General features: G+C 43.0%; 1 protein-coding gene across 3 annotated transcripts; it reads right to left on the reverse strand.

The window, feature by feature from the left end:
• Positions 1 to 3,635: 3,635 nt before the first annotated feature.
• On the reverse strand, positions 3,636 to 19,218 carry LOC145362286 (serine/arginine-rich splicing factor 5-like). 3 transcript variants are annotated; one of them, XM_080218374.1, is made up of 8 exons: positions 19,078 to 19,216; positions 17,314 to 17,463; positions 13,878 to 13,948; positions 12,051 to 12,155; positions 10,242 to 10,311; positions 7,533 to 7,606; positions 6,261 to 6,371; positions 3,636 to 5,288 (listed from the first exon to the last, which is right to left on the reverse strand). In XM_080218374.1, the coding sequence occupies exons 2-8, from the start codon at positions 17,437 to 17,439 to the stop codon at positions 4,991 to 4,993; spliced, it is 855 nt and encodes a 284-aa protein (XP_080074500.1). In that variant the 5' UTR covers positions 17,440 to 17,463; positions 19,078 to 19,216; the 3' UTR covers positions 3,636 to 4,990. The 3 variants fall into 3 exon arrangements, with proteins under 3 accessions (XP_080074500.1, XP_080074501.1, XP_080074502.1); XM_080218375.1 differs by lacking the exons at positions 3,636 to 5,288; positions 6,261 to 6,371 and having other exon boundaries at positions 7,591 to 8,966; positions 19,078 to 19,218; XM_080218376.1 differs by lacking the exons at positions 3,636 to 5,288; positions 6,261 to 6,371 and having other exon boundaries at positions 7,591 to 8,963; positions 19,078 to 19,217.
• Between the last annotated feature and the right edge of the window lie 1,777 nt (positions 19,219 to 20,995).

Raw genomic sequence — 20,995 nt, forward strand, 5'->3', positions numbered from 1 at the left:
GAACTAGCTAGATGGATTCAGAATTGGCTTGGTCATAGAAGAGGGTAGGAGTGGAAGGGTGTTTTTCAGAATGGAGGTCTGTAACTAGTGGTGTTCCACAGGGATCAGTGCTGGGACCTCTGCTGTTTGTAATATACATAAATGACTTGGAAGAAAATGTAGCTGGTCTGATAGCAAGTTTGCGGATGATAGATTGCTGGAGTTGCGGATAGTGATGAAGATTGTCAGAGGATACAGATAGGCTGGAAAATTGGGTGAAGAAGATGAATTTTAATCTGGACAAATGCGAGGTGATGCGTTTTGGTAGATCCAATTCTGATGGAGCCAAAAAATGGCAGAACCATCAGGAGCATAGACACACAGAGAGATCTGGGAGTACAGGTCCACAGATCCTTAGAAGTGGCAGCACAGGTGGAAAGGTGGTGAAAAAAGCATATGGCATGATTGCCTTCAGTGGACAGGGCATCGAGTATAAAAGTTGGCAGATTATGTTACAGTAGTATGAAACAGGCCACATTTGGAATACTGTGTCCAATTCTGATCGCCACCCTACCAGAAGGACATGGAGGCTTTGGAGACAGTGCAGAAAAGATTTACCAGGATATTGCCTGGGTATGGAGGGTATTAGCTACGAGGTGAGATAGAATAAATTGGGATTGTTCTCCCTGGAAAGACAGAGCCTGAGGGGTGACCTAATAGAAGTTTATAAAATTATGAGGTACAGATAGGGTGAACGTTTGGAAGCTTTTTCCCCAGGGCAGAAATGGCAATTACAAAGGAGCACAGGTGGGTGAGAAGGACATGAGGAGGTTACAAATGGACATAGTTAAGTAAGTGAGTGAGTGAAGATCTAGTAAATGGAATATAATGTGGGAAAGTGGGAAATTATCTACTGTGCCAGGAAAAGTGAAAAAAAAACCTAAATGGTGAGAATGCAGAATGGGCCAGCACAGTGGTACAGTGATTAGTGTTGCTGCCCCACAGCACCAGGGACCTGGGTTCAATTCCGACTTGGGTCACTGTGTGGAGTTTACACATTCTCCATGTGTCTGCGTGGGTTTCCTCCAGGTGCTCCGGTTTCCTCCCACGGTCTGAAAGGCATGCTGTTTAGGGTGCATTGAACTGAACAGGCACTGGAATGTGGCAATTAGGGGAATTTCACAGCATCTTCATGGCAGTGTTAATGTAAGCCTTACTTGTGACTAATAAATAAACTTTAAAGAGATCACAGAGCTCTGAATTGCAAAGAGATCTACAGGCCCCCATGGGCTAAATACAAAAGGCTAGTATCAGGTACAGCAAGTAGTTAGTTAGGAAAGCTAATAGAATGTTATCATTTATTATGAGGAGATTTTGAATACAGAGAGGTTATGCTTCAGTTAGATGGGCTGACACTACGTAGATTACTGTGTACAGTATTCATCTCCTTACATAAAGGAGGATTTAAATGCATTGGCAGCATTTCAGAGGTTTACTAATACCTGGATTGATCAGGTTGTCTTATGGGGAAAGGTTAGGCAGGCTCAGCTTAAGGCTGCAGGTGTTTAGAAGAGAAAGAGGTGACTTGATTGAAACGTACAAGATCCTGAGGGCTGTTGATAGGGTGGATTTGGGAGAGGATGTTTCCTGTTCTAGGAGAGTCTCATCTGAGGGAGAGAGTTTGCAAAACAAAGGGTTGCCCACTTAGGATATAGGAAAATTTCTGTGTGATGGTCGAGAGTCGTTATAACTCCCTTACTCAAAAGGCAGTGGAAGAAGAGTCTTTGAATATTTTTAAGGCAGAGGTGGATAGATTTATGCTAAGCATAAGGGTGAAACGATTTCAGGGGTAGGATGGAATGTGGATCTGAGGTTACAATCAGATCAGCCATATTCTTCCTGAATAGTGAAGCAGGCTCAATGGGCTTAAAGCTATATAATTATAACCTAATTCTACCATTCATCGTGGGGGCGGGGAGGCCGGTGGGGCATGGCGGGCAGAAGAGAATGGCCTAGTGGTATTATTGTTTGACTATTAATCCAGAAACTCAGCAAATGTTCTGGGGATCCGGGTTCAAATCCTGCCATGACTAATGGTGACATTTGAATTCAATAACAAAAATCTGGAATTAAGAATCTAATAATGACTGTGAAACCATTGTCAAAAACCCATCGGGGGGTTCACTGAGTCCTTTAAGGAAGGAAATCTGCTGTCCTTACCCAGTCTAGCCTGCGTGTGGTCGACTCTCAACTGCCCTCCAAGGGCATCTAGGGATGGGCAATAAATGCTGGCCAGCCCATGAATGAATAATATAAATATAGCCCAGAGTGACTCAATAACACCTTTTAATATTTCTTTGAATGTCACAGGAGCATCATAAAACACAAGATGAGTTAAAGCTTGGTCAAAGAGGTAGATTTTGAAGGAAAGTGAGTGGCGAGACAAGAGATGTGGTAGAGCTTGGAACCAGGGCAACTGAAGGCACAGACATCAGTGGGGGAAGCGATTAGAATTGGGAACACACAAGCAGTCAGGATTAGAGGAGGGCAAATATTTTGGAGACTTGTGGGACTGGGGGGAAAAATACACAGATGGAGTGGTGAGACTATGGCAGGATTTGAAAACACAAGGATGAGAATTTTAAAATGAGAGGACACAAGTCACATGTGGACCAGACCAGGTAAGGATGGCAAATTTTCTTTCCCATGGTGATGGGTTTTTAAATGATAAAAAGTTTTAAGATTCCAGATTTTTAATGAATTCAAATTTCACTATCTGCTAAGGTGAGAGTTGAACCTGGGTCCCTGGATTACTAGTCCAATAACAACATGACTCCTTTCACTGTTCTTAAATTTGTGGCATATGGGTTAAAGGAACAAGATCTTCCCTACTAGAATGGGGATACTGGCCACAATTTTATCATTTGAGTGGGAGAGAGGTGGACAACAGGAAGGTCAGTTGAGTGCAGGGAAGGGGGGGGGGTGAATTTACAGTTGAGGGCAAGTGTGGCTGGAAAATCCTGCTCACTAACTTAGCGCATGTCAGGCTAATCACAATAATATGGTTCTAAGATTCTGGTGATAACACTGTCTTCACACCCCTTAAAATCTTAAGCAGGGTTATCTATAAATGATTGTACCAGTCTCTCATTTCTCCCATCAGTCAGCATATAATTGATGGCCAACACTGAAGAAACATGCAGTATAAATATTCACTCGATATTGCAAATGACACAGAACTGAAGAAACCATTATAAGTTTTTGGAAAACCTGCCATTAAGAATTTTCAAGTCAGACTTAGGCACAAGCTGAGTTATTCTTCAGTCTGAAGAGTCTAAGTCTAACACGGTTACCCATAGATAATATGACAAATCCACACCCTGGTCTGACTTTAATAGGATTCCATTTAAGCAAAATCTTATTTTACCCTAATTGTACTTTTTAAACTGCTCAAGTGGGAGAACATCAGTGTGCTGATGTTCTCCCACATGCAGGGAAGGAAGAGGTTCTGAACTTTGCTTTCATCCTTGCACTAGTTTCTCTGGGACCTCTAGGTCCCGTCAAATCTGATTGATGCTGAATCCACAATTTTTAAACCATTTTATGGACATTTTTAAATTCTCTTCTAGTCAAATAAACAAGCAGACTCTGCAGAGGACACTTGTAACTAATTTTTAATGCAGTACCATTTCTTGCTACAAGGAATGATAGCGATACACAGCCTGTATGTAGTACACTATAGACTAAACTAGCAGGATACAGTAAAGGTACATGGAACATCGGGCGATATAGTTTCTGTATAAAATTGTTAAGTACAAACATCTATAATTGGTGTACGTTGTTGTTCCTTCAAATTCAGTTCCAATGCAGAGCAACATTCCAGGTTGGTTCTCTAGTAACTAGAGAATGGGTCATGTTAAATATAAATTTATATATATTTTAAAACAATGTGAAATGAACCAAATAAAGCATGAACTATTAACATGTGAATCAAAAACTATATATACATTTTATCCCTGCTACACTCCAGTCCTCCTCCCACAAGCTGCCTCCCTCTACTCAGAGTGCAGGTCAGGAAAGCCAATTCCAAGTGCAAGTACAGCAGGGTTCTCTAAAGGCAGGATTGCAGCCATCAGCTGCTTGCTATTTGCACAAAAATCCAAAATAACTAAACCACTGCTTTAAAAAAACAAACCAAATTAAAGGAAAAAAATTTGTCCCTGAACCAGTAGCAACTCAAGAAGGAACTGACCCAACCTGGAAAGGTTTCCTGTAAAACATTTTAATATTTTAACCCCCTCCATCCCCCTGTGGAAAGGATGACAGGTTCAGCCGTTTTGTACAAAGCTTTAAATGTTGTTTGTGCTGGTGAAAACAGTGGCTTGATTTGGGTTTAGATGCAGCTAGTTTGGGAGTTAAAATACTTTTGGTTTTCAGCAGTTTTCTCAATGAATGGAAGCACTTTCTCCGTTACAACAGACCCATTTCATTAGAACCACACTTCATAAGACTGGCCAATTCGTTGGGTCACTAAATTACAAATTTCAGTTAGTTAATGTCCTATAACAGGAGCACACAATCAAACTTGGGCCTGAAAAATCTGTCATCCTCTCTGTGCACAAATTTTATTTGAAACTCCACATTCATCATGCAAATTGTCTAGATGCCCTGATTTGCTCCAATCGAGGAAACTTTCGATCAACTCTGCACGTTGTTAGAACGTGGAGGGGTTGAAGCCCCTCAGAACACAGGAATGGACTCCATCAGTCTGTTAAAAAATACTAGACAAAATTATGTTGCTTAAAGTCTTTCTATTCAAATTATTCTTAAAGATATATTTAAACCAGGTGTCTGCATTTGAATGGGATAAGGTTCAAAGTTTGTGTGAAATAAAAATTGAAGTACTTAAACCCCAAACCCAGCATCAGACAGAAAAAAAAATTTCAAAATGAGGCCAACCTTTCATAGAAAATCTTTAGCAAATTATAAAAACACTTCTACAACACGGTGGTTACTCTGCACTGTTGACAGGGGACTGCTCCCGAGAGCCAGACCAGGAACGAGCCGATTTAACAGGAGAATTCGATCGTGACCTTGACTGGGTTGGCTTCCTACGACGTTTGACCTCAGGCGAGCGGCTCAGTGAGCGCGATTCATTCCTCTGCCGCTTGGTATCACGGGCCGGTGACCTGCTGCGGGAACGGGACCTGCTGCGACTCGGCGAGCGGCTGGCAGATCGTGAGGCACTTCTAGAACCCTTGTAGCTACGGGATCTCGAAGAGCTTCTGGAGCGAGATCGGGTCCAAGACCTGGAAAGACAAAAGAGGCAGTCAAAAAAGAAATCCCACCAATCCAGAGTTTTCCCCTACACAGAGGTTATTGAGCTAGGCTCACATTAACCCAAGCCAGGAAAATATCAGGTTTAGCAGCAAGTTTAAAACAAGGAGACTCTAGATAGGACATATACAAGGAGTGTGGAACAAATCCACCAAGCTTTTTCTAATCTCTACATGATATGCCCTATAGATGATGATGCTGACACAAAAATGCAAAATAAAGACTGCATTGCAGACTGTTCTACCCCCACCTGCCTGGAATGATCAATAAGAGTATGAATAAAAGGTGATCATAGATGAAGATGTCTCGCACAGCCATAGGCCGGGCAAGATGCTTGTGTTTACAAACCCAAAGTGTTTCTATAAACATCTGAGACAGAAAAAAAATTATACAATCCTAATCCTGAGACAACTGTTAATAAATCAGCTCCTAAACTTAAAAACAATTAACGGCCTTCCCACAGATGGCCATGGCTAAAACCACTGGATCTCTGAAGTGAAGAGTAAATATACATTTGAAATAGCAGAAAGGATAGAAGTGTTATCACCAGGATTACAGGGGTGGAATTAGTTAGAAACACGCAAATACAATGTCAATGATTTACACTCAAAGTGGGGTTATGTTCCTCAGCTACTGAAAGCAGAGTTATTGAACAGCTTGGTAATGCTGTCTAGTTATTGCAAGAACTAGTTGATAAAATATAAAATCAGCTTCAGTTGTGCAGAATAAAGAAGTGTAGGTTAGTCTACAAACTCAGCCTGTCTATTCTACGCAACGTATTTCACAAACAAGTAGGTATTCATGCAGTCTAACAAACTGGCATCTACAGGCTTCGCCCCCACACTCCAATCATCCTTTTACTGGAATAAAACTAGAACATCCATTTCAGAAACATAAAACCAGCCAAGCAGAGTCCAAATTCTCATTTCACCCACGCCGGTTACCTGTGACGCCTTGGCTCCTCAATAAGCTGGACCCTGCGGCCACTGATCTCCTTTCCATCCAGTTTATCAATTGCATTTTTCAAGTCACTGTAAGAAGCGAACTCCACAATACTGCAGAAACAAAAAAGAGAACCTCAGAGCAGCAGAGTAAGACGTGGCAGCAATCATCTCGCAGACACAGGAGGGGCAGCACTGGACAAACTCATTGCAGCAAAATCATTAATACATTTATGAGCATTTCAGGCCGTTTACAGCAGTACAGTTTATGAGATGCTCCAAAATCACCTCAAATCCATTCAGCCTTTGTCATCTCCCCACAATTTTGTGCTTAGATCTCTCCAATTATGGTTTCCTCTTCCTGCTGCATTAACAGCCCTACCCATAGCCAGAAGAGGCATGCGAGAGCCAGAACTTCCCAGCAAAGACTTCCCAGCCAGTTACACCACCACCAGCCCACCGCCCCGACCCCCAGCCCCAAATCTAAGGATATTCAGACAGATGAGATTCACACTTATACTAACACCACCCAACTCTCCTGCACCTCTCCCTCACTCATCTCCACTGCCCAGTGTTATTGCAGCTCGTCTCTGACAAGCCACAATTTCCCCCAGTTGGGATTTGGTTTCACCAATGCTGGTCGCCTTGATAAAAACTTTGTACTCTTGTCTGACTCCATTCTACTGCTGGAGGTGTAAACTGAAAACTAAAATGGAATTCCCTCAGCACTTCCAGTTTCCACTAATCCTGAAGGTCCTTCTTAAAAACCCACCCCCTTTGACCAAGCATTTGACCACTCCATCTGACATCAGATAGCACCTAGTAAAACAAACTCTGAAGGATCTTTGGATGTCTTTGTAATATATGTCGTTATTATATAATTCACCGTTAAATGTGCTCTGCAGGATTGTTTTAAGTTTATTTATTAGTAGACTTACATCAACACTGCAATGAAGTTACATGAAAATCCCCTAGCCGCCGCATCAGGCGCCTGTTCGGGTACGCTGAGGGAGTATTCAGCACGGCCAATCCATCTAACCAGCAATCTTTGGACTGTGGGAGGAAACCCACGCAGACATGGGGAGAATGTGCAGACTCCGCACAGACAGTGATTTAAGCCGGGAATGGAACCCAGGTCCCTTGAGCTGTGATGCAGCAACGCTGCAAACAATGGCCCATTAAGATGGCTAGATTCCAGGTTAACAATCTGAAAAGCGCACAAGGGAGGCACTAAGGATCACACGTGTAGAACTGCCACTCATAACAATTGCTTACCCTTCATTATTGTGGACTCTGTGAGCATCGGTGAAGGTCACTTCACCAGCCTGTCGCATGATGTCTTTCAGATCCTACAAACAGGAAAATCCTTTAAAATGCAGTTCAGACAAAGCTTTAAAACACTGCACAATCAGTTACAACACAAGCCTCAGAATTGGGATGTCATGCTATGGGGTTTAGTTTGTGTGTGTGACAGCGAGTGTGAGCAGCTACATATGAAACGTCTACTGCTCACTGATCATATACCCAGAGGAGCGGCTCTACCCATCAGTCTAAACAAGCGGCAAATGCCTGGTGACAAAACCAGATCTAAAACTTGCCCCTTTAACCATTCCTCAGAGCACAGGGTAGAATCTGTCCCCTTCCAACAAATAATCTGGCACATTACGAGCTGCCAGACAGAATTAATTACAGCTATTATTCCATGCTGAAAGTGTGCGCTTCCAGTGAGACTCAAAATTCCAAACTGATCATCTTCACGTCAGCTGCCTGGGCACCAGACTGTTCAATTCAAGTGAGGACAATAACTTGGTCACTGACAGCTCTAATCACTTACATTCACCAGCCATGCGGGGGAGCGGGGGGAGAAGAGGCCAAGAATTCCTCCTCCTTCCACTTGTTGATTGAGTACAGTGTAATCTATTGTGTTTGTTGTGCACTGATCCTTCGTTACTGCTATCAGGATCACCAGGAGTATCTTGCCTCATTTAGTATTTTGTCGAGGGTTGAAGAGGGAGGGAGGTCATATTTAGCACCCTGACTCCATTTCACATACACTACTCGTTTCAGCTTCTTTTAGAAACATTAATGCCCTTTTTTGCCTCAGTCCAGGCAGCCGCTGAAACAGTGAGGAATGCGATGGTCATCGAGGGAGATTGCCGATCCCTGCGGAACATCCCTGAACATTATGTACAATATCATGACATCCCTATCCCATTCATTAAAAATGTCAATTACATTTTAAATTAGCGCTGGGTTACCCAAATATTTACAACTTTAGGCAACCGTCCATGCCCTACATGATGCAGCTAAGCAAAGGGTGCACCCACTCAATACAATACCCTCTCGATACAGCTTCTTGGGACATGGCCCTCCCTCAGTGGCACCGAATGTGCCTGCCACCCTGGGTTAAGTGCCACCAATAATCATGGGTTGTGTGAAGGCTCGGCCACCTCACAAGTCAATCTCCTGTCAAGCCTCCAAGCGAGATCGACACGTTTTTTTTCTTACACCAGGACGGGGGATGCGACAGGTGTCGACGCCATCGGTGACCCTAGGATCAGTACAACCCAGAACCCGCGTCCAGCTGCCTGAATAATCGTGGGAGCCGATGGCAAATTAGTCAACACGGGACCTTTTCCAGATACAGGACGCGACAACACGAGAAAAGGGAACTCCTGGTCAAAATGCGAATGACCTCACGACAAGCTGCTAAACAAAGGTTTTCAAATTTAGTCAAATGGTCATTTCCAAACATTAAGCCATCAGATTTACATACAGTCTACATTCATCAGTTACACTGGAGTTTCCATTAATATTTTAAATCAGAAATATATTGGTTATTACATCGGTGCAGAAGACCATTAGATTTCATCATAAAAGTGCTAATTAAAATCAGATGTGCCTCCCTAGATCATATTTTCACAAAAATAACCCAAACACACAAATTTTCATGCAACATTCTGTGCAGGGAGCGCCTGTGCTGTGTTCTAAAATGGGACTGCCCACCTGGCAGTTAACAAATGACAACGCGGGCAAGAGGGATGGTGGGGGTCAGGGTGCATGGTCCTGAGCACTGACTGACCGACCAAGAGGCAACATATATAGAATCATTCAAGAAACAGCTGAACTACTATTGGGATGGTTGGAGGGGAGCAGGGTGTGAGGGAGGACAGGGGAATGAAAAGTCATAGTTAAGAGATAATCTGCCCTCATCTGAAACTTGCTCTGCGACCCTTATATACCAAGATGATCTCCTCACTTCAAACTCCCAATCTTAGACAGAATACCGTTCACACTGACTAAAAGGTCAAAACATTGTGAAGCATGAGAACAGATGACCACATGCAGGAATGCATTGGAGATAAAAGGCACAGTTACACAATTAATCAAAGTACAATGGTGCTTTAATATATCATGACACAAGGTGAATTAACACTAATTCATCTGCTGTATCAGTACCCAGCTGCAGGAGTTTGGGCTGAGATTCACACTCCATTTTGGAAACGCTTTACAGTCAGGTATCGCATAAACCACTGGAGGATAACTTCAGCAACGATCTCAGCAAATTTCTCACCTTTCATTGGTGCATATCAAAAACACCCACCTAAAATCCAGGGACAGTGTCCAGGCAAACTGGTTCACATAATGTAAAGCATACTTATCCCAGAAGCCACAGATTCAAAGACTGGAGTTTTTAAAAGATTATTGCTTGGGAAACAAGAGTCAAGAGTCTAGGGTTAAAAATTGTAAAGAGCGGTCACCACTGACAAACTTCCAGAGCAGTCTCAATAGACCCACTCCAATACCCATAGAATATTTATACACACACAAATAGACAGAGTCCACATGCAGGTTAATGCAGGCTATGGGTTATATTTATGAAGTTATGACCCATGTGTTTTTAAGCACACATATCTAGGAGAAATATATTTTTTAGTCTGGTAAATTCATGTAGATTTGTTACATTAGAATGTCAGAACCCACCTGCCAGCTAACACGGGAAGAGAGATTCTTCACTATCAGACGATAGTCAGTACGAACAGGAGGCCCATATCTGAGAATTTCAGAAAAAGAAAGCCATTAATTGAAAGCAAAACAATGTCAATACAATAGTGGTCTCACCAATATTAAAGCACAATAACAATCTCCAATCTGAATGCAAAGGTACTAAGTTTGAACACAGGTTGCAGGTTTAATTCTGGTCTGTGTTGAATCCACTATTTCCACTGGGATGATGGTGCGGCCGGCTTGCTTTTTAATTAATTCAAGAGATATCTGCATGGCTGTCAAGGCCATCATTTATGGCTGAACCCTAATTGCTCGTACAGTGGCAACAGTAAGTCACATCTTTAACTGCTACAACCCGTAACGAAGGAGGAGTTCCAGGATTTTGACCCAACGATTGTGAACAAACAGTAAACATGGCTTGGAAGGTGGTTCAGAAGAACACAAAGGCACATGGAGTCACAGCGGGTGACTGAGTTACCTTAACCGCCTTTACCAAGGGAGATGCTGTCCAAGACATAATGAACGAGAAAAGGTATTTTCATAATTAAAAAATTGTTATTTTTCAGACTGGAGGAAGAGGAATGGGATTCCCAGTGGTCAGTGTCAGGGCCACTTCTATTAATGATCTGGACTTGGGTACATGGGGCACAACTTCAAAACCAGTTGCCAACACAAAGCTACTCCATATTGTGAACTGTGAGGATAATGATTAGTAAGAGGCCATAGACTGAAACATAGAGCAGAAACATGGCAATGAAATTTAATACCAAGAACTATGAAGTTATTCATTTTGATAGAAAGGAGGAGACACAAAATAAAGATTCTGAAGGGTATACAGGAGCAACGGTGTGTGCACACGTGTGAGTGGGGCACGGGGAGAATGGGCAGACAAATGGTTGAAGTTGGTAGGACAGGTTGCAAAAGTGGTCATCATATGGGATCTTGGGCTTTATTATTAAATGCACAAGAATTATAATAAACCTTTTTAACAACACCGGTTCATCCTCAATTGGAGACGGTGTCCAATTCTCAGCCCACACTTTAGGAAGGATATGAAGGCATGAAATGGTGCAAGATTTGAAAAGGCAGCATAGTGTTTAGCACTGCCACCACATAGCACCAGAGACCTGGGTTCAATTCTGGCCTGGGTCACTGCCCATATGCAAGTTGCACTTTCTCCCCATGTCCATGTGGGTTTCCCCCTATCCTCCAAAGATGTGTATGTTAGGTGCATTGGATTCAGGGAACTCAGTAAATATCTGGGGTTACGGGGATAGGATGGGATTGTGGTCGGTGCAAATCAGAGGGGCCGAATGGCCCACTTTTGCGCTACAGGGATCCTATGATCTTTCATCATAACTGGAAGGTGTTAACGGATCAACAGACTAAGTTGAGACAGAGAAAAAAAAAGAGCAGAAAATAAGCAAGAAGTAGTGTATGATCGGTGAGAAGAGGGAATTGTGTAAGGTAAAAGTGATTCATAATGAAAGGTGAGTTGGGAGTGCGGTTACAGCAGAATGTCAGACAGAAATCCGGTAAATGTAGCAAAGGAGAAAGTTCCAGCAACGCGTGGGGAAACTGGCTAGATTACAGGGTGTGGTTTTTCTTTGCTGTCTGTACTCTTCCCAAACACAAGCACTCGTCTCTTGTTTGTGAATTTGGAGACTGCACCAATAACTGTGACATCCAGCCAGACAGGCTGTACAACTCCTGCATTCTCTGTGAGGTAAGTAATTTTAACGCAATTTCTTCTTCACGCCACTCTCCCCAATCCATTTCAGTTACCTGAGTCCGCTGCTTCGCTCACTTCTGGGGCGGTAATAGTTAAATCTTCCACCAAACCTGCCCCCTCCTCTCCGAGGTGGTGCCTTAGCAAGTTCCACAGTGATCCTGGAGAGATTTAAAAAGCAATTCATTGAAACCAGAAAAGCTACAAATGTATTAGCTGCAAGCACCACAACCTCAAAATTGGACACTATGTGTTTTTCCAAGTATAATCCTTAATTGCAAATGAGACACATTTTACTGCAAAATCACTATCTGCAGCAGGATACAGATAAGTTACAACTGATAAAAGGATACTGGTTAGAGTTAGATATTTCCTCAACCATTTCCAACAATGAAATTCCTAATGAAAGTGGCCCCAAGAGTTCAGGTGAAATCACCACATTCACAGACTAAGCAAATGAGAAGGTGCTCAATAGCACGCCTATTCCAACCAATGGGACTAACCCATGGCTAGAAAAGCAATGACACAGAGTTCAGAATTGAGCTTAGCTGTGAGGCTGAGTGAATAAAAACCCTGCCCAGGAATAACAAATGGCACTTAAAGTTTGTAAATATTGACTAAAGACACAAGTGGAAATGCAACCCAAGGGCCAGGTGCAACAGAACGAGTGGAAAAATAACGGAGGGGTAACTGCGAAGGTTCCGGGCAGCTTTAGAATTTCAATTTGCTTTACTAATTCCTTTATTTAAAATCCACACTTACAGGATGTTTATGTGGATAAACAATCTATTGCAAAGTGATTGTGTCCCCTGATAAATTCTGCAGATGCTTCAATCAACTTCCTTTACTGAGGGTTTGCCATCTTTAACAGATGTTACCATTTTGGCACCATGAAGTTTACCATTACTATTTAAGTTTGAAGCCTGGCCCTACACAAACATTATAAATCAGGAGAGTTTGCACAGATCTGAAGGGTTCAGGAGGTTGATTGAATTTGCAGCAAGATTCAATATACTTTTCTTCCTTTTCTCACCAAGAACCATCTAGCCACATTTTGATATCTTCACACGCAGTTTGCACCACAATCAAGTGATATAAAACTTTAACCCAATTGCTGCCTCAACTGCAATTAACAAATTGAGAATCAAATCCAATACTTTCCAACCAATACCACTGAGCGCTAGAAAACTGTGCATTAACCTTCAGGCAGGCAATATCTAACTGTATAAAATTTTAGGTGGACAGCATATTACGTGCAGTTCTGGTTTGCCACATGCGGTGAAGGAAATGGATACTTCGGGGAAGACGCAAAGAATGTTTACCAGGAGGTTGTCATGGTTTTAGGTACAAGGAGAAGTTGAATAAACTTGGATTTTTACTGGAAAGACACAGGCTGAGGGCAGATCTCATAGAACTTGAGAAGCATGGATAGACGAGATCGTCAGAGGCTTTTTCCCCAGGTGGAAGGGTCGACTACAAGAGGCACAGGTTCAAGGTGAGGTGTGATAAGTTTAGGGGAGATATGCAGGGAATGTTTTTCACACAGAGGCTGGTGTATGCATGGAATGCACTGCCAGGGAAAGCAGGCACACTAGCAACGCTCAACGTGCATCTTGATGCACACGAACAGGAAACAAACAGAGGGATAGAAACCATATATTGACACAGGCTTGGTGAATCAAAGGGCTTGTACATGTGCATGTTATGTTCTTCGTTGGACTGTTAAAATGTTAGCCAAATGGTATCTAAGTGGAATTTAGATGTTTGGTTCTAGTAAAATAAAATTGTGAACATCCTTGGAAAGCCACTGAATGAATCTCCTATTTCAACACAATAATTTTAAATATAAAGAATTCTAAGTATTTACTGATTGAAACACCTACCTCTCCCGGAACAGCTCCTTCCCATTCAGCTCATAAACTGCATCGTCCGCATCCCGAGCATCATCAAATTCCTGAACAAGAAAACAAAATTTTATTTATTTAAAAAGAATTAATAAAAAGGTTCAGAAAATAAATGTTTATTACATCCTAGAGGATAAGAGTTCAAATTCAACCAGGACAAAAAAAAAGCAGAAGCTGCTGGATGGCAGTGTGTAAAACAAACAGCCGTTTCAGCAACACCCAGCACAGAGAGAATACACTGCACAATCTTCTTTCAATGTCTCAATTGTCTCAGCAAATCATCGTCTCTACACGGCAATGGGACAGACAATAAATACAAGCTTACCAGCAATGTTCAAAGCCAGAGAACAAGTCAGAAAAATATTGTTAATTCAGGAACAGCAATAGTCATGAGACTAATGCACCATTTTACTGCCAGAAACAAAACATACCTTTGGTTATAGTTTCTCCAGTGCATCATTAACCAAATCAAAACCACTTTCTTTTCCAGATTAGCCAAAATGAAAGCCACTGTACTACACAGGAAAGCAGAGTCAGAACATAGGAATTAGGAGAAGTGGGCTAATTTAGCCCCTCAAGACTGCTTTGCCATTCAGTCAGATAACGGTTGATCTCTCCCTGCTCTCAAATCCACCTTCCCAGGTCACAGAGGGACAGCAGCTGCAAACAGGTTAGTGCAGTAACATTCGAGGAAAATCTATTTGCATCACAAACAGCAAAGTAATCAAGACTACTCAGTGAAACCTCATTAAAGCTGAAAGAAAATGGTGCTGGGAGATAAAGTTATTATAGCTAGTACTTAATTAAGGCACAACAAGGGAGGGGGGAAAACCACTGTTGCTGAGATTGCGCCCAAATTAGACAATGGAATTCATTTTCAAAAATGGCATAGATATAAATAAATATAGGGACGAACTTCAATACCAATTCTCTGATGTCACCACATGACAAAGCAGAAATATTTTACATTAAAACCAATATTTGCTTGCAATCTCAAATATCTGAGATGCCAGAATCCCCAGTTGAAAATGCTTGAATCTCAGACATAGCTAATGAGATCTTATTTTTAATTTTACTGTTGGGATATGAGACAAGGCCACATTTGTACTAATTGTTCCAAACTGCTCACATCCCAAGAAATGTGGTGGGTCTTTTTGACTCACTGCTGGCCCTATGATTACATTCTCATGAAGTTATGCAGGTAACTTCATAGTACTGACTCAGTGATATCTATCCAGGTTACAATGATGTGCAACTCAGAAGGGAAACAGGACCCATGTAGTTTCCACAGTGCTCATCACTCTCAAGAGTGGTCAAAGTCACAGGATTGGGTGCTATTTTCAATGTAATGTGTCACCTTCATGAATTGCTGCAATGAATCCTGCAGATTGGACAGTGCAGCAGTGGCATGAGAGATGGTGCTGTGCTCTGTATATTGCTGCAATGATCCAGGTGTGATGACTGCTTCATCATATTCCTGACTTATGCCCATGGACATGTGATCAGTAACTTGGACGCAAAACGTTGGCTCTGTTCCCTCTCCACAGATGCTGTCAGACCTGCTGAGATTTTCCAGCATTTTCTGTTTTCATTTCAGATCCCAACACACGCAGCATTTTGCTTTTATTTGAAACAAGGTGGCGACAGACTTTAAGGGCTGGGCATACCCAGACAATCTTCCATATTATTGGGCAGATGTCAATGTCACAACTCTCCTGGAATAGTTTAATTAGGGCAGCAGCTCTACCTGAAGAATGCAGAGCTACAACTGGAATCTGGTAATAGACATAATCTCTGTTTTTGGTACGTCCAAAGTGCAGGCTTTGGGTCACACATCCTCCTAAACATACCCCTATTATTTTAATTGTATTTGCAGTAATTCAGTGACTGGTGGCTTCTTAACCTTGTTTTACTGTTTTTCTTCTCAAATACATGACCCCCTTATGGCTGCTCGAAAAAAAAGGCTTCAGTTGCCACAGCATTTATCTAGTTGGTATGGTTAGGTTGTGTGCTCAAAGGACTGTATTTGCAATTCAGTTCCCGGCCTTAGATTAAGAACGTGCATACTATCAGTTCATACCGATTACTGCAGGTAGATCTGGTTTGCCCCTGTTGAGTATGATACATCTTAGATGATTTGGAAGCCAATTTGTTAGGATCCTGATCTGAAGCTAAGAGTTGGAAATGCATGGTTAACGGACATCCCACAGTTCCCCACACCGCTGTACCAAGCATCTCAATTTTGACAAAATGGTTTTTAAAAATTCATGTGTATTTGCTGAAGATCATGCCAAATTCTATTAAAGTCTCATGGATAAATAAAGGCCCACTATGCTTTGCTATCAATTCATTGTATGTGAAATACTTTGGAAATACACATGGACTGTTTCGAGGTGAAAAGCCTCTGCCCCTTTACAATAAAACTCCAACGTGCAATGAAATACAAAAAGTAAAAAGCAGCCATCCTGAAACTTGGGTTGATGGAGTAAGGTTAACTAAAACAGTACCTGATAGTTGTCAGATTGATGACTTTGTATAACTGGACTGAGAGTTTGTACCAAATATCAACCAAAGAATGGACTGGTTGTAAAATGAAGTTTGTCAGAATGTTCTATGGCTTGCGTCGTCAGTTCAACATATTGGATACAATACAACGACTTTAGTGGAATTCAAGCTGTGCCACGTCAAGCAAATATACCAATGGAAAGCAGCCTCAGGCCAGCTTCAGATATTCAGTTAGATCGATGAGCATCTACTATGTGCACAACACTCAGCACCCACAAAGATTTGTTTGCATGGTAACATCTGTGTCACAAAAGCCAGGTTTTAACAAGAGGCGTTAAATCTCTCCCCTTAAATTCCAATGACATCAACTTCACCAAGTTCCCCCCACCCCATCAACATCCATTAAGCACACAACCTAACTGGACCACCAGATAAGCACTGTGGCAACTGAACCCTTCCTTTTTTCAAGCAACAATAACATGAGGTCAGGTTATTTGAGATAGAAAACAAGGTTAAGAAAACACAAACTTAAAGTTTATTAAGCAATAAATTCTCCCAAACTCACCTGCGAAATCAGCTACATAAATGTTGGAGGATAAAATCCACTTCTGAATAACTATTTTAAGTTGGGAAAGATCTTAGCATCAGCCATTTCCTCATCTCAGCCAGGTTCCCCCCCCCCCCCATCACTATTCAAATCAGAATATTAAGACTAAACGAAATTGGAAGGTGCAACCATGGGAGTCCAGCAAGGTGCGTCATAGCTGCAATAAGGGAGCCTTCAGATTCAATGTCGCACACAACAATTCCAAAAGGTCAATTGCATTTTACAAAAAAGAATAATTTTATGTTTCAAAACATCTGAGAGCCCCGTAGCCCCCCAAACACAACAAATGGGTAAAATACTCACCACAAACCCAAAGCCTCTCTTCAGGTCAATTTCACGAATTCGTCCATAACCTTTGAAGAACTTTTCCACATCACGTTCTCTCACCTGAGGGCTCAGGCGACCAATGAACACACGACAACCATTCATGTTGAAATGATGATTTTATATAGCCTGAAAAATGATTGCAATTATGTTGCGACGTTAAGACGTGAATTTCTAGACAGCATGGAAATGTCTCACCAGCCACCAAAAAGAGGCGTATGATCACTGGTCTAAATCAGACTGTGGCCAATAGGTCACGTGGAGATAACTTGAAATCAACTTAGGGATTGGGCAAGTTGGCAACTTGCCCAATTACCACTGACCTCCTTTTAACTGTACACACTTAACTTCATTAAACAGAAATTCACCCAAGCTTTCAAAGCCACACATTATACATTAGCAGTAAAATCTTCATTACTTCCTACAGAAATTCCTAATCTTCACCTAACTATTCATTAACCCAGGGCAATTTTCACCAATTAGATTCAGGGCTTAATAGAGGACAGCAAGGCAGTGCGTGCACACAGGAGCATCTTAAAAGAAGCTGGTTACAATAAGTGACTGCTCTCAAATCTAGATGCTACACAAGAACAATGCAACGAAGGATCAGTAAATTAGAAGTGTAAACATAAATGAACGTTCTGTGCATTAACAACTAGCTCAGTGATTTGAATAACCCCAGAACACTGCATTTTGTTAATGTAGTTCAGGAACCAGGAGCAAATTCAAACTTTTTAAACCCACAAAGTGGACACCTTAGTTCAATTCAAGCATTCAGGTTGTTTTAACTTCACTCTGTGGCACTTCAACCTTTGGACTCTATAAAGATGCTCCCTGTTGGCTGATATTAAAATCAAGTGCACTTTGCAACACCTTCTGGCACGAAGGGTATTGTTGCATTTATTGGAAAATATATTGGCTCCCATCCAGATTCACGACTTTATAGCCGATTAAGTGACACCGCCAGTTATTCAGGCTTCCCTAAAAGCGGAAGAAACAAGAGCATAAGCAAAATGACTCCACGCCCCAGTTTTAAAATTAAAAATAACCATTTAACTTTGGTTTGAGACACTTGTGGGAGAGAGTTCACAATTCACCCACACCCTAATTCTGACCTGTTTGCATCATCTGCAGGTCTTGGCTAAGGGCTGTAATTATTTTTTTTCTACAATCCTCTTGTAAAAGCTTCACCATTATCCGACATCTATATCTTCTCGTTACCATTTCCCCACCGAGCAGAAACGATTTAATCACCATTTAACTTAACATTAAACCCTCAGGGAAGCCGGGCAGTATTTTCTTTGCGGTTTTAAAAAGAATTCCTCCAAGTTTTTTTTAATCCTAAATATCACAAAAGGTTTGATGGAGAGCTAATACGGGGGTCATTTTCTCTTGAAATCAAGAAGAGTTCGAATTTAAACCGAATTTGAAATTTAAAGTTAGTGGCTGCCCCCAAAATATTAAATTAATTTTTTTAAAGATGAGTGGGATAGTTTTCCGATCCCCCAGTACCAGGTAGAGGGGCTCCTCGTGCGGATGGAGAAGGTTCTAGAAAGGCAAAGCAGTTAGATGCTGGAACAGTGCAGGAGAGGAGCCTCTGCCCCTCCCCCACTCTGCGGCCTAACACACAGCCGCAGCCTCCCGCCACCAACTCGAGCGACACCGCCGATCGAGTCACTCCCCGCCCGCCCACCCACCCACGCTGCTGTCCCCGGGCTCCCGGCCGCGCCTCAGGCTGCTCACTCGGTGTTTGTGTATGTGCCGCTCTGGCTGTGTTGTTGTTGCTGCTGCCGCTCAGACTGCGCGTTGCTGTCTCCTCTCGCTCCCTCTCGGTGCCGCCGCCGATCTTCCCTCTGCCTCTATCTCTCTCTCTCTCCGATCACTTGACGCTGCAGTGGAACGGGGCTTCCCGACCGCGGCAAGCAAGGGCTGCCTTGTGACGTCACCGCGACGTAACGGCGCCCCGCCCACCCCGGTTCAACCGTCAGCCTTGGCCCCGCCCACGCTCCGTCTCCCTGTCAATCACAACCGCCCCGCCCAGCCCACTGTCCCGCTTCCTGTCAATCACAATCTTCGCCCCGCCCCTATCCCAAGCCGGCCACACGCCTTCCGCTCCCCGCTGCCCCGCCCCCTCTATGCGTCGGCCAGACCTCAACCCCCGCCCCTCACTAAAGAAAGCCCTGTCGATCACAGCCTACACCTTTCCCCCGTCGTTTAGGCTCCGAGCCGCTCGCTCACTCCGTCTCCTCACAGCATTTGCCCCGCCTCTTTCTACGTCAGTCAGACTTCGCGCCTCCCACTGCCTCACGGAGTGCATTTCGAACTCCGCCTCCCAGTCCCTGTCAATCAGAGCCATCACCCCGCCCCCTAAAGTCCAACAGGTTTATTTGATATTAAATGCCACATGCTTTCGGAACGCTGCCCCACTCTCCACTCACCTGACGAAGGAGCAGCGTTCCGAAAGCTTGCGGCCCTTCTGACATCAGTGTTTAGCCCATGTCAATCACAGTATTTACCCCGCCCCTTTCCATGTCAATCACAGTATTTACCCCGCCCCTTTCCATGTCAATCACAGTATTTACCCCGCCCCTTTCCATGTCAATCACAGTATTTACCCCGCCCCTTTCCATGTCAGTCACAGTATTTACCCCACCACTTTCAAGGTCAATCACAGTATTTACCCCGCCCCTTTCCATGTCAATCACAGTATTTACCCCACCCCTTTCCATGTCAGTCATAGTATTTACCCCACCCCTTTCCATGTCAGTCACAGTATTAACCCCACCCCTTTCCATGTCAATCACAGTATTTACCCCGCCCCTTTCCATGTCAATCACAGTATTAACCCCACCCCTTTCCATGTCAATCACAGTATTTACCCCACCCCTTTCCATGTCAGTCACAGTATTAACCCCACCCCTTTCCATGTCAATCACAGTATTTACCCTGCCCCTTTCCATGTCAATCATAGTATTTACCCCACCCCTTTCCATGTCAGTCACAGTATTAACCCCCACCCCTTTCCATGTCAATCACAGTATTTACCCCGCCCCTTTCCATGTCAGTCATAGTATTTACCCCACCCCTTTCCATGTCAGTCACAGTATTAACCCCACCCCTTTCCATGTCAATCACAGTATTTACCCCACCCCTTTCCATGTCAATCACAGTATTTACCCCACCCCTTTCCATGTCAATCACAGTATTTACCCTGCCCCTTTCCATGTCAATCATAGTATTTACCCTGCCCCTTTCCAAGTCAATCACAGTATTTACCCTGCCCCTTTCCATGTCAATCACAGTATTTACCCTGCCCCTTTCCATGTCAATCACAGTATTTACCCCATCCCTTTCCATGTCAATCACAGTATTTACCCCGCCCCTTTCCATGTCAGTCACAGTATTAACCCCACCCCTTTCCATGTCAATCATAGTATTTACCCTGCCCCTTTCCATGTCAATCACAGTATTTACCCCATCCCTTTCCATGTCAATCACAGTATTTACCCTGCCCCTTTCCAAGTCAATCATAGTATTTACCCCATCCCTTTCCATGTCAATCACAGTATTTACCCCGCCCCTTTCCAAGTCAATCACAGTATTTACCCTGCCCCTTTCCATGTCAATCATAGTATTTACCCTGCCCCTTTCCATGTCAATC

The sequence above is a fragment of the Carcharhinus amblyrhynchos genome, unplaced genomic scaffold (genome assembly GCF_965287045.1).
Source record: "Carcharhinus amblyrhynchos unplaced genomic scaffold, sCarAmb.v2.hapA scaffold_37, whole genome shotgun sequence".
Classification (NCBI taxonomy): Eukaryota; Metazoa; Chordata; class Chondrichthyes; order Carcharhiniformes; family Carcharhinidae; genus Carcharhinus; species Carcharhinus amblyrhynchos.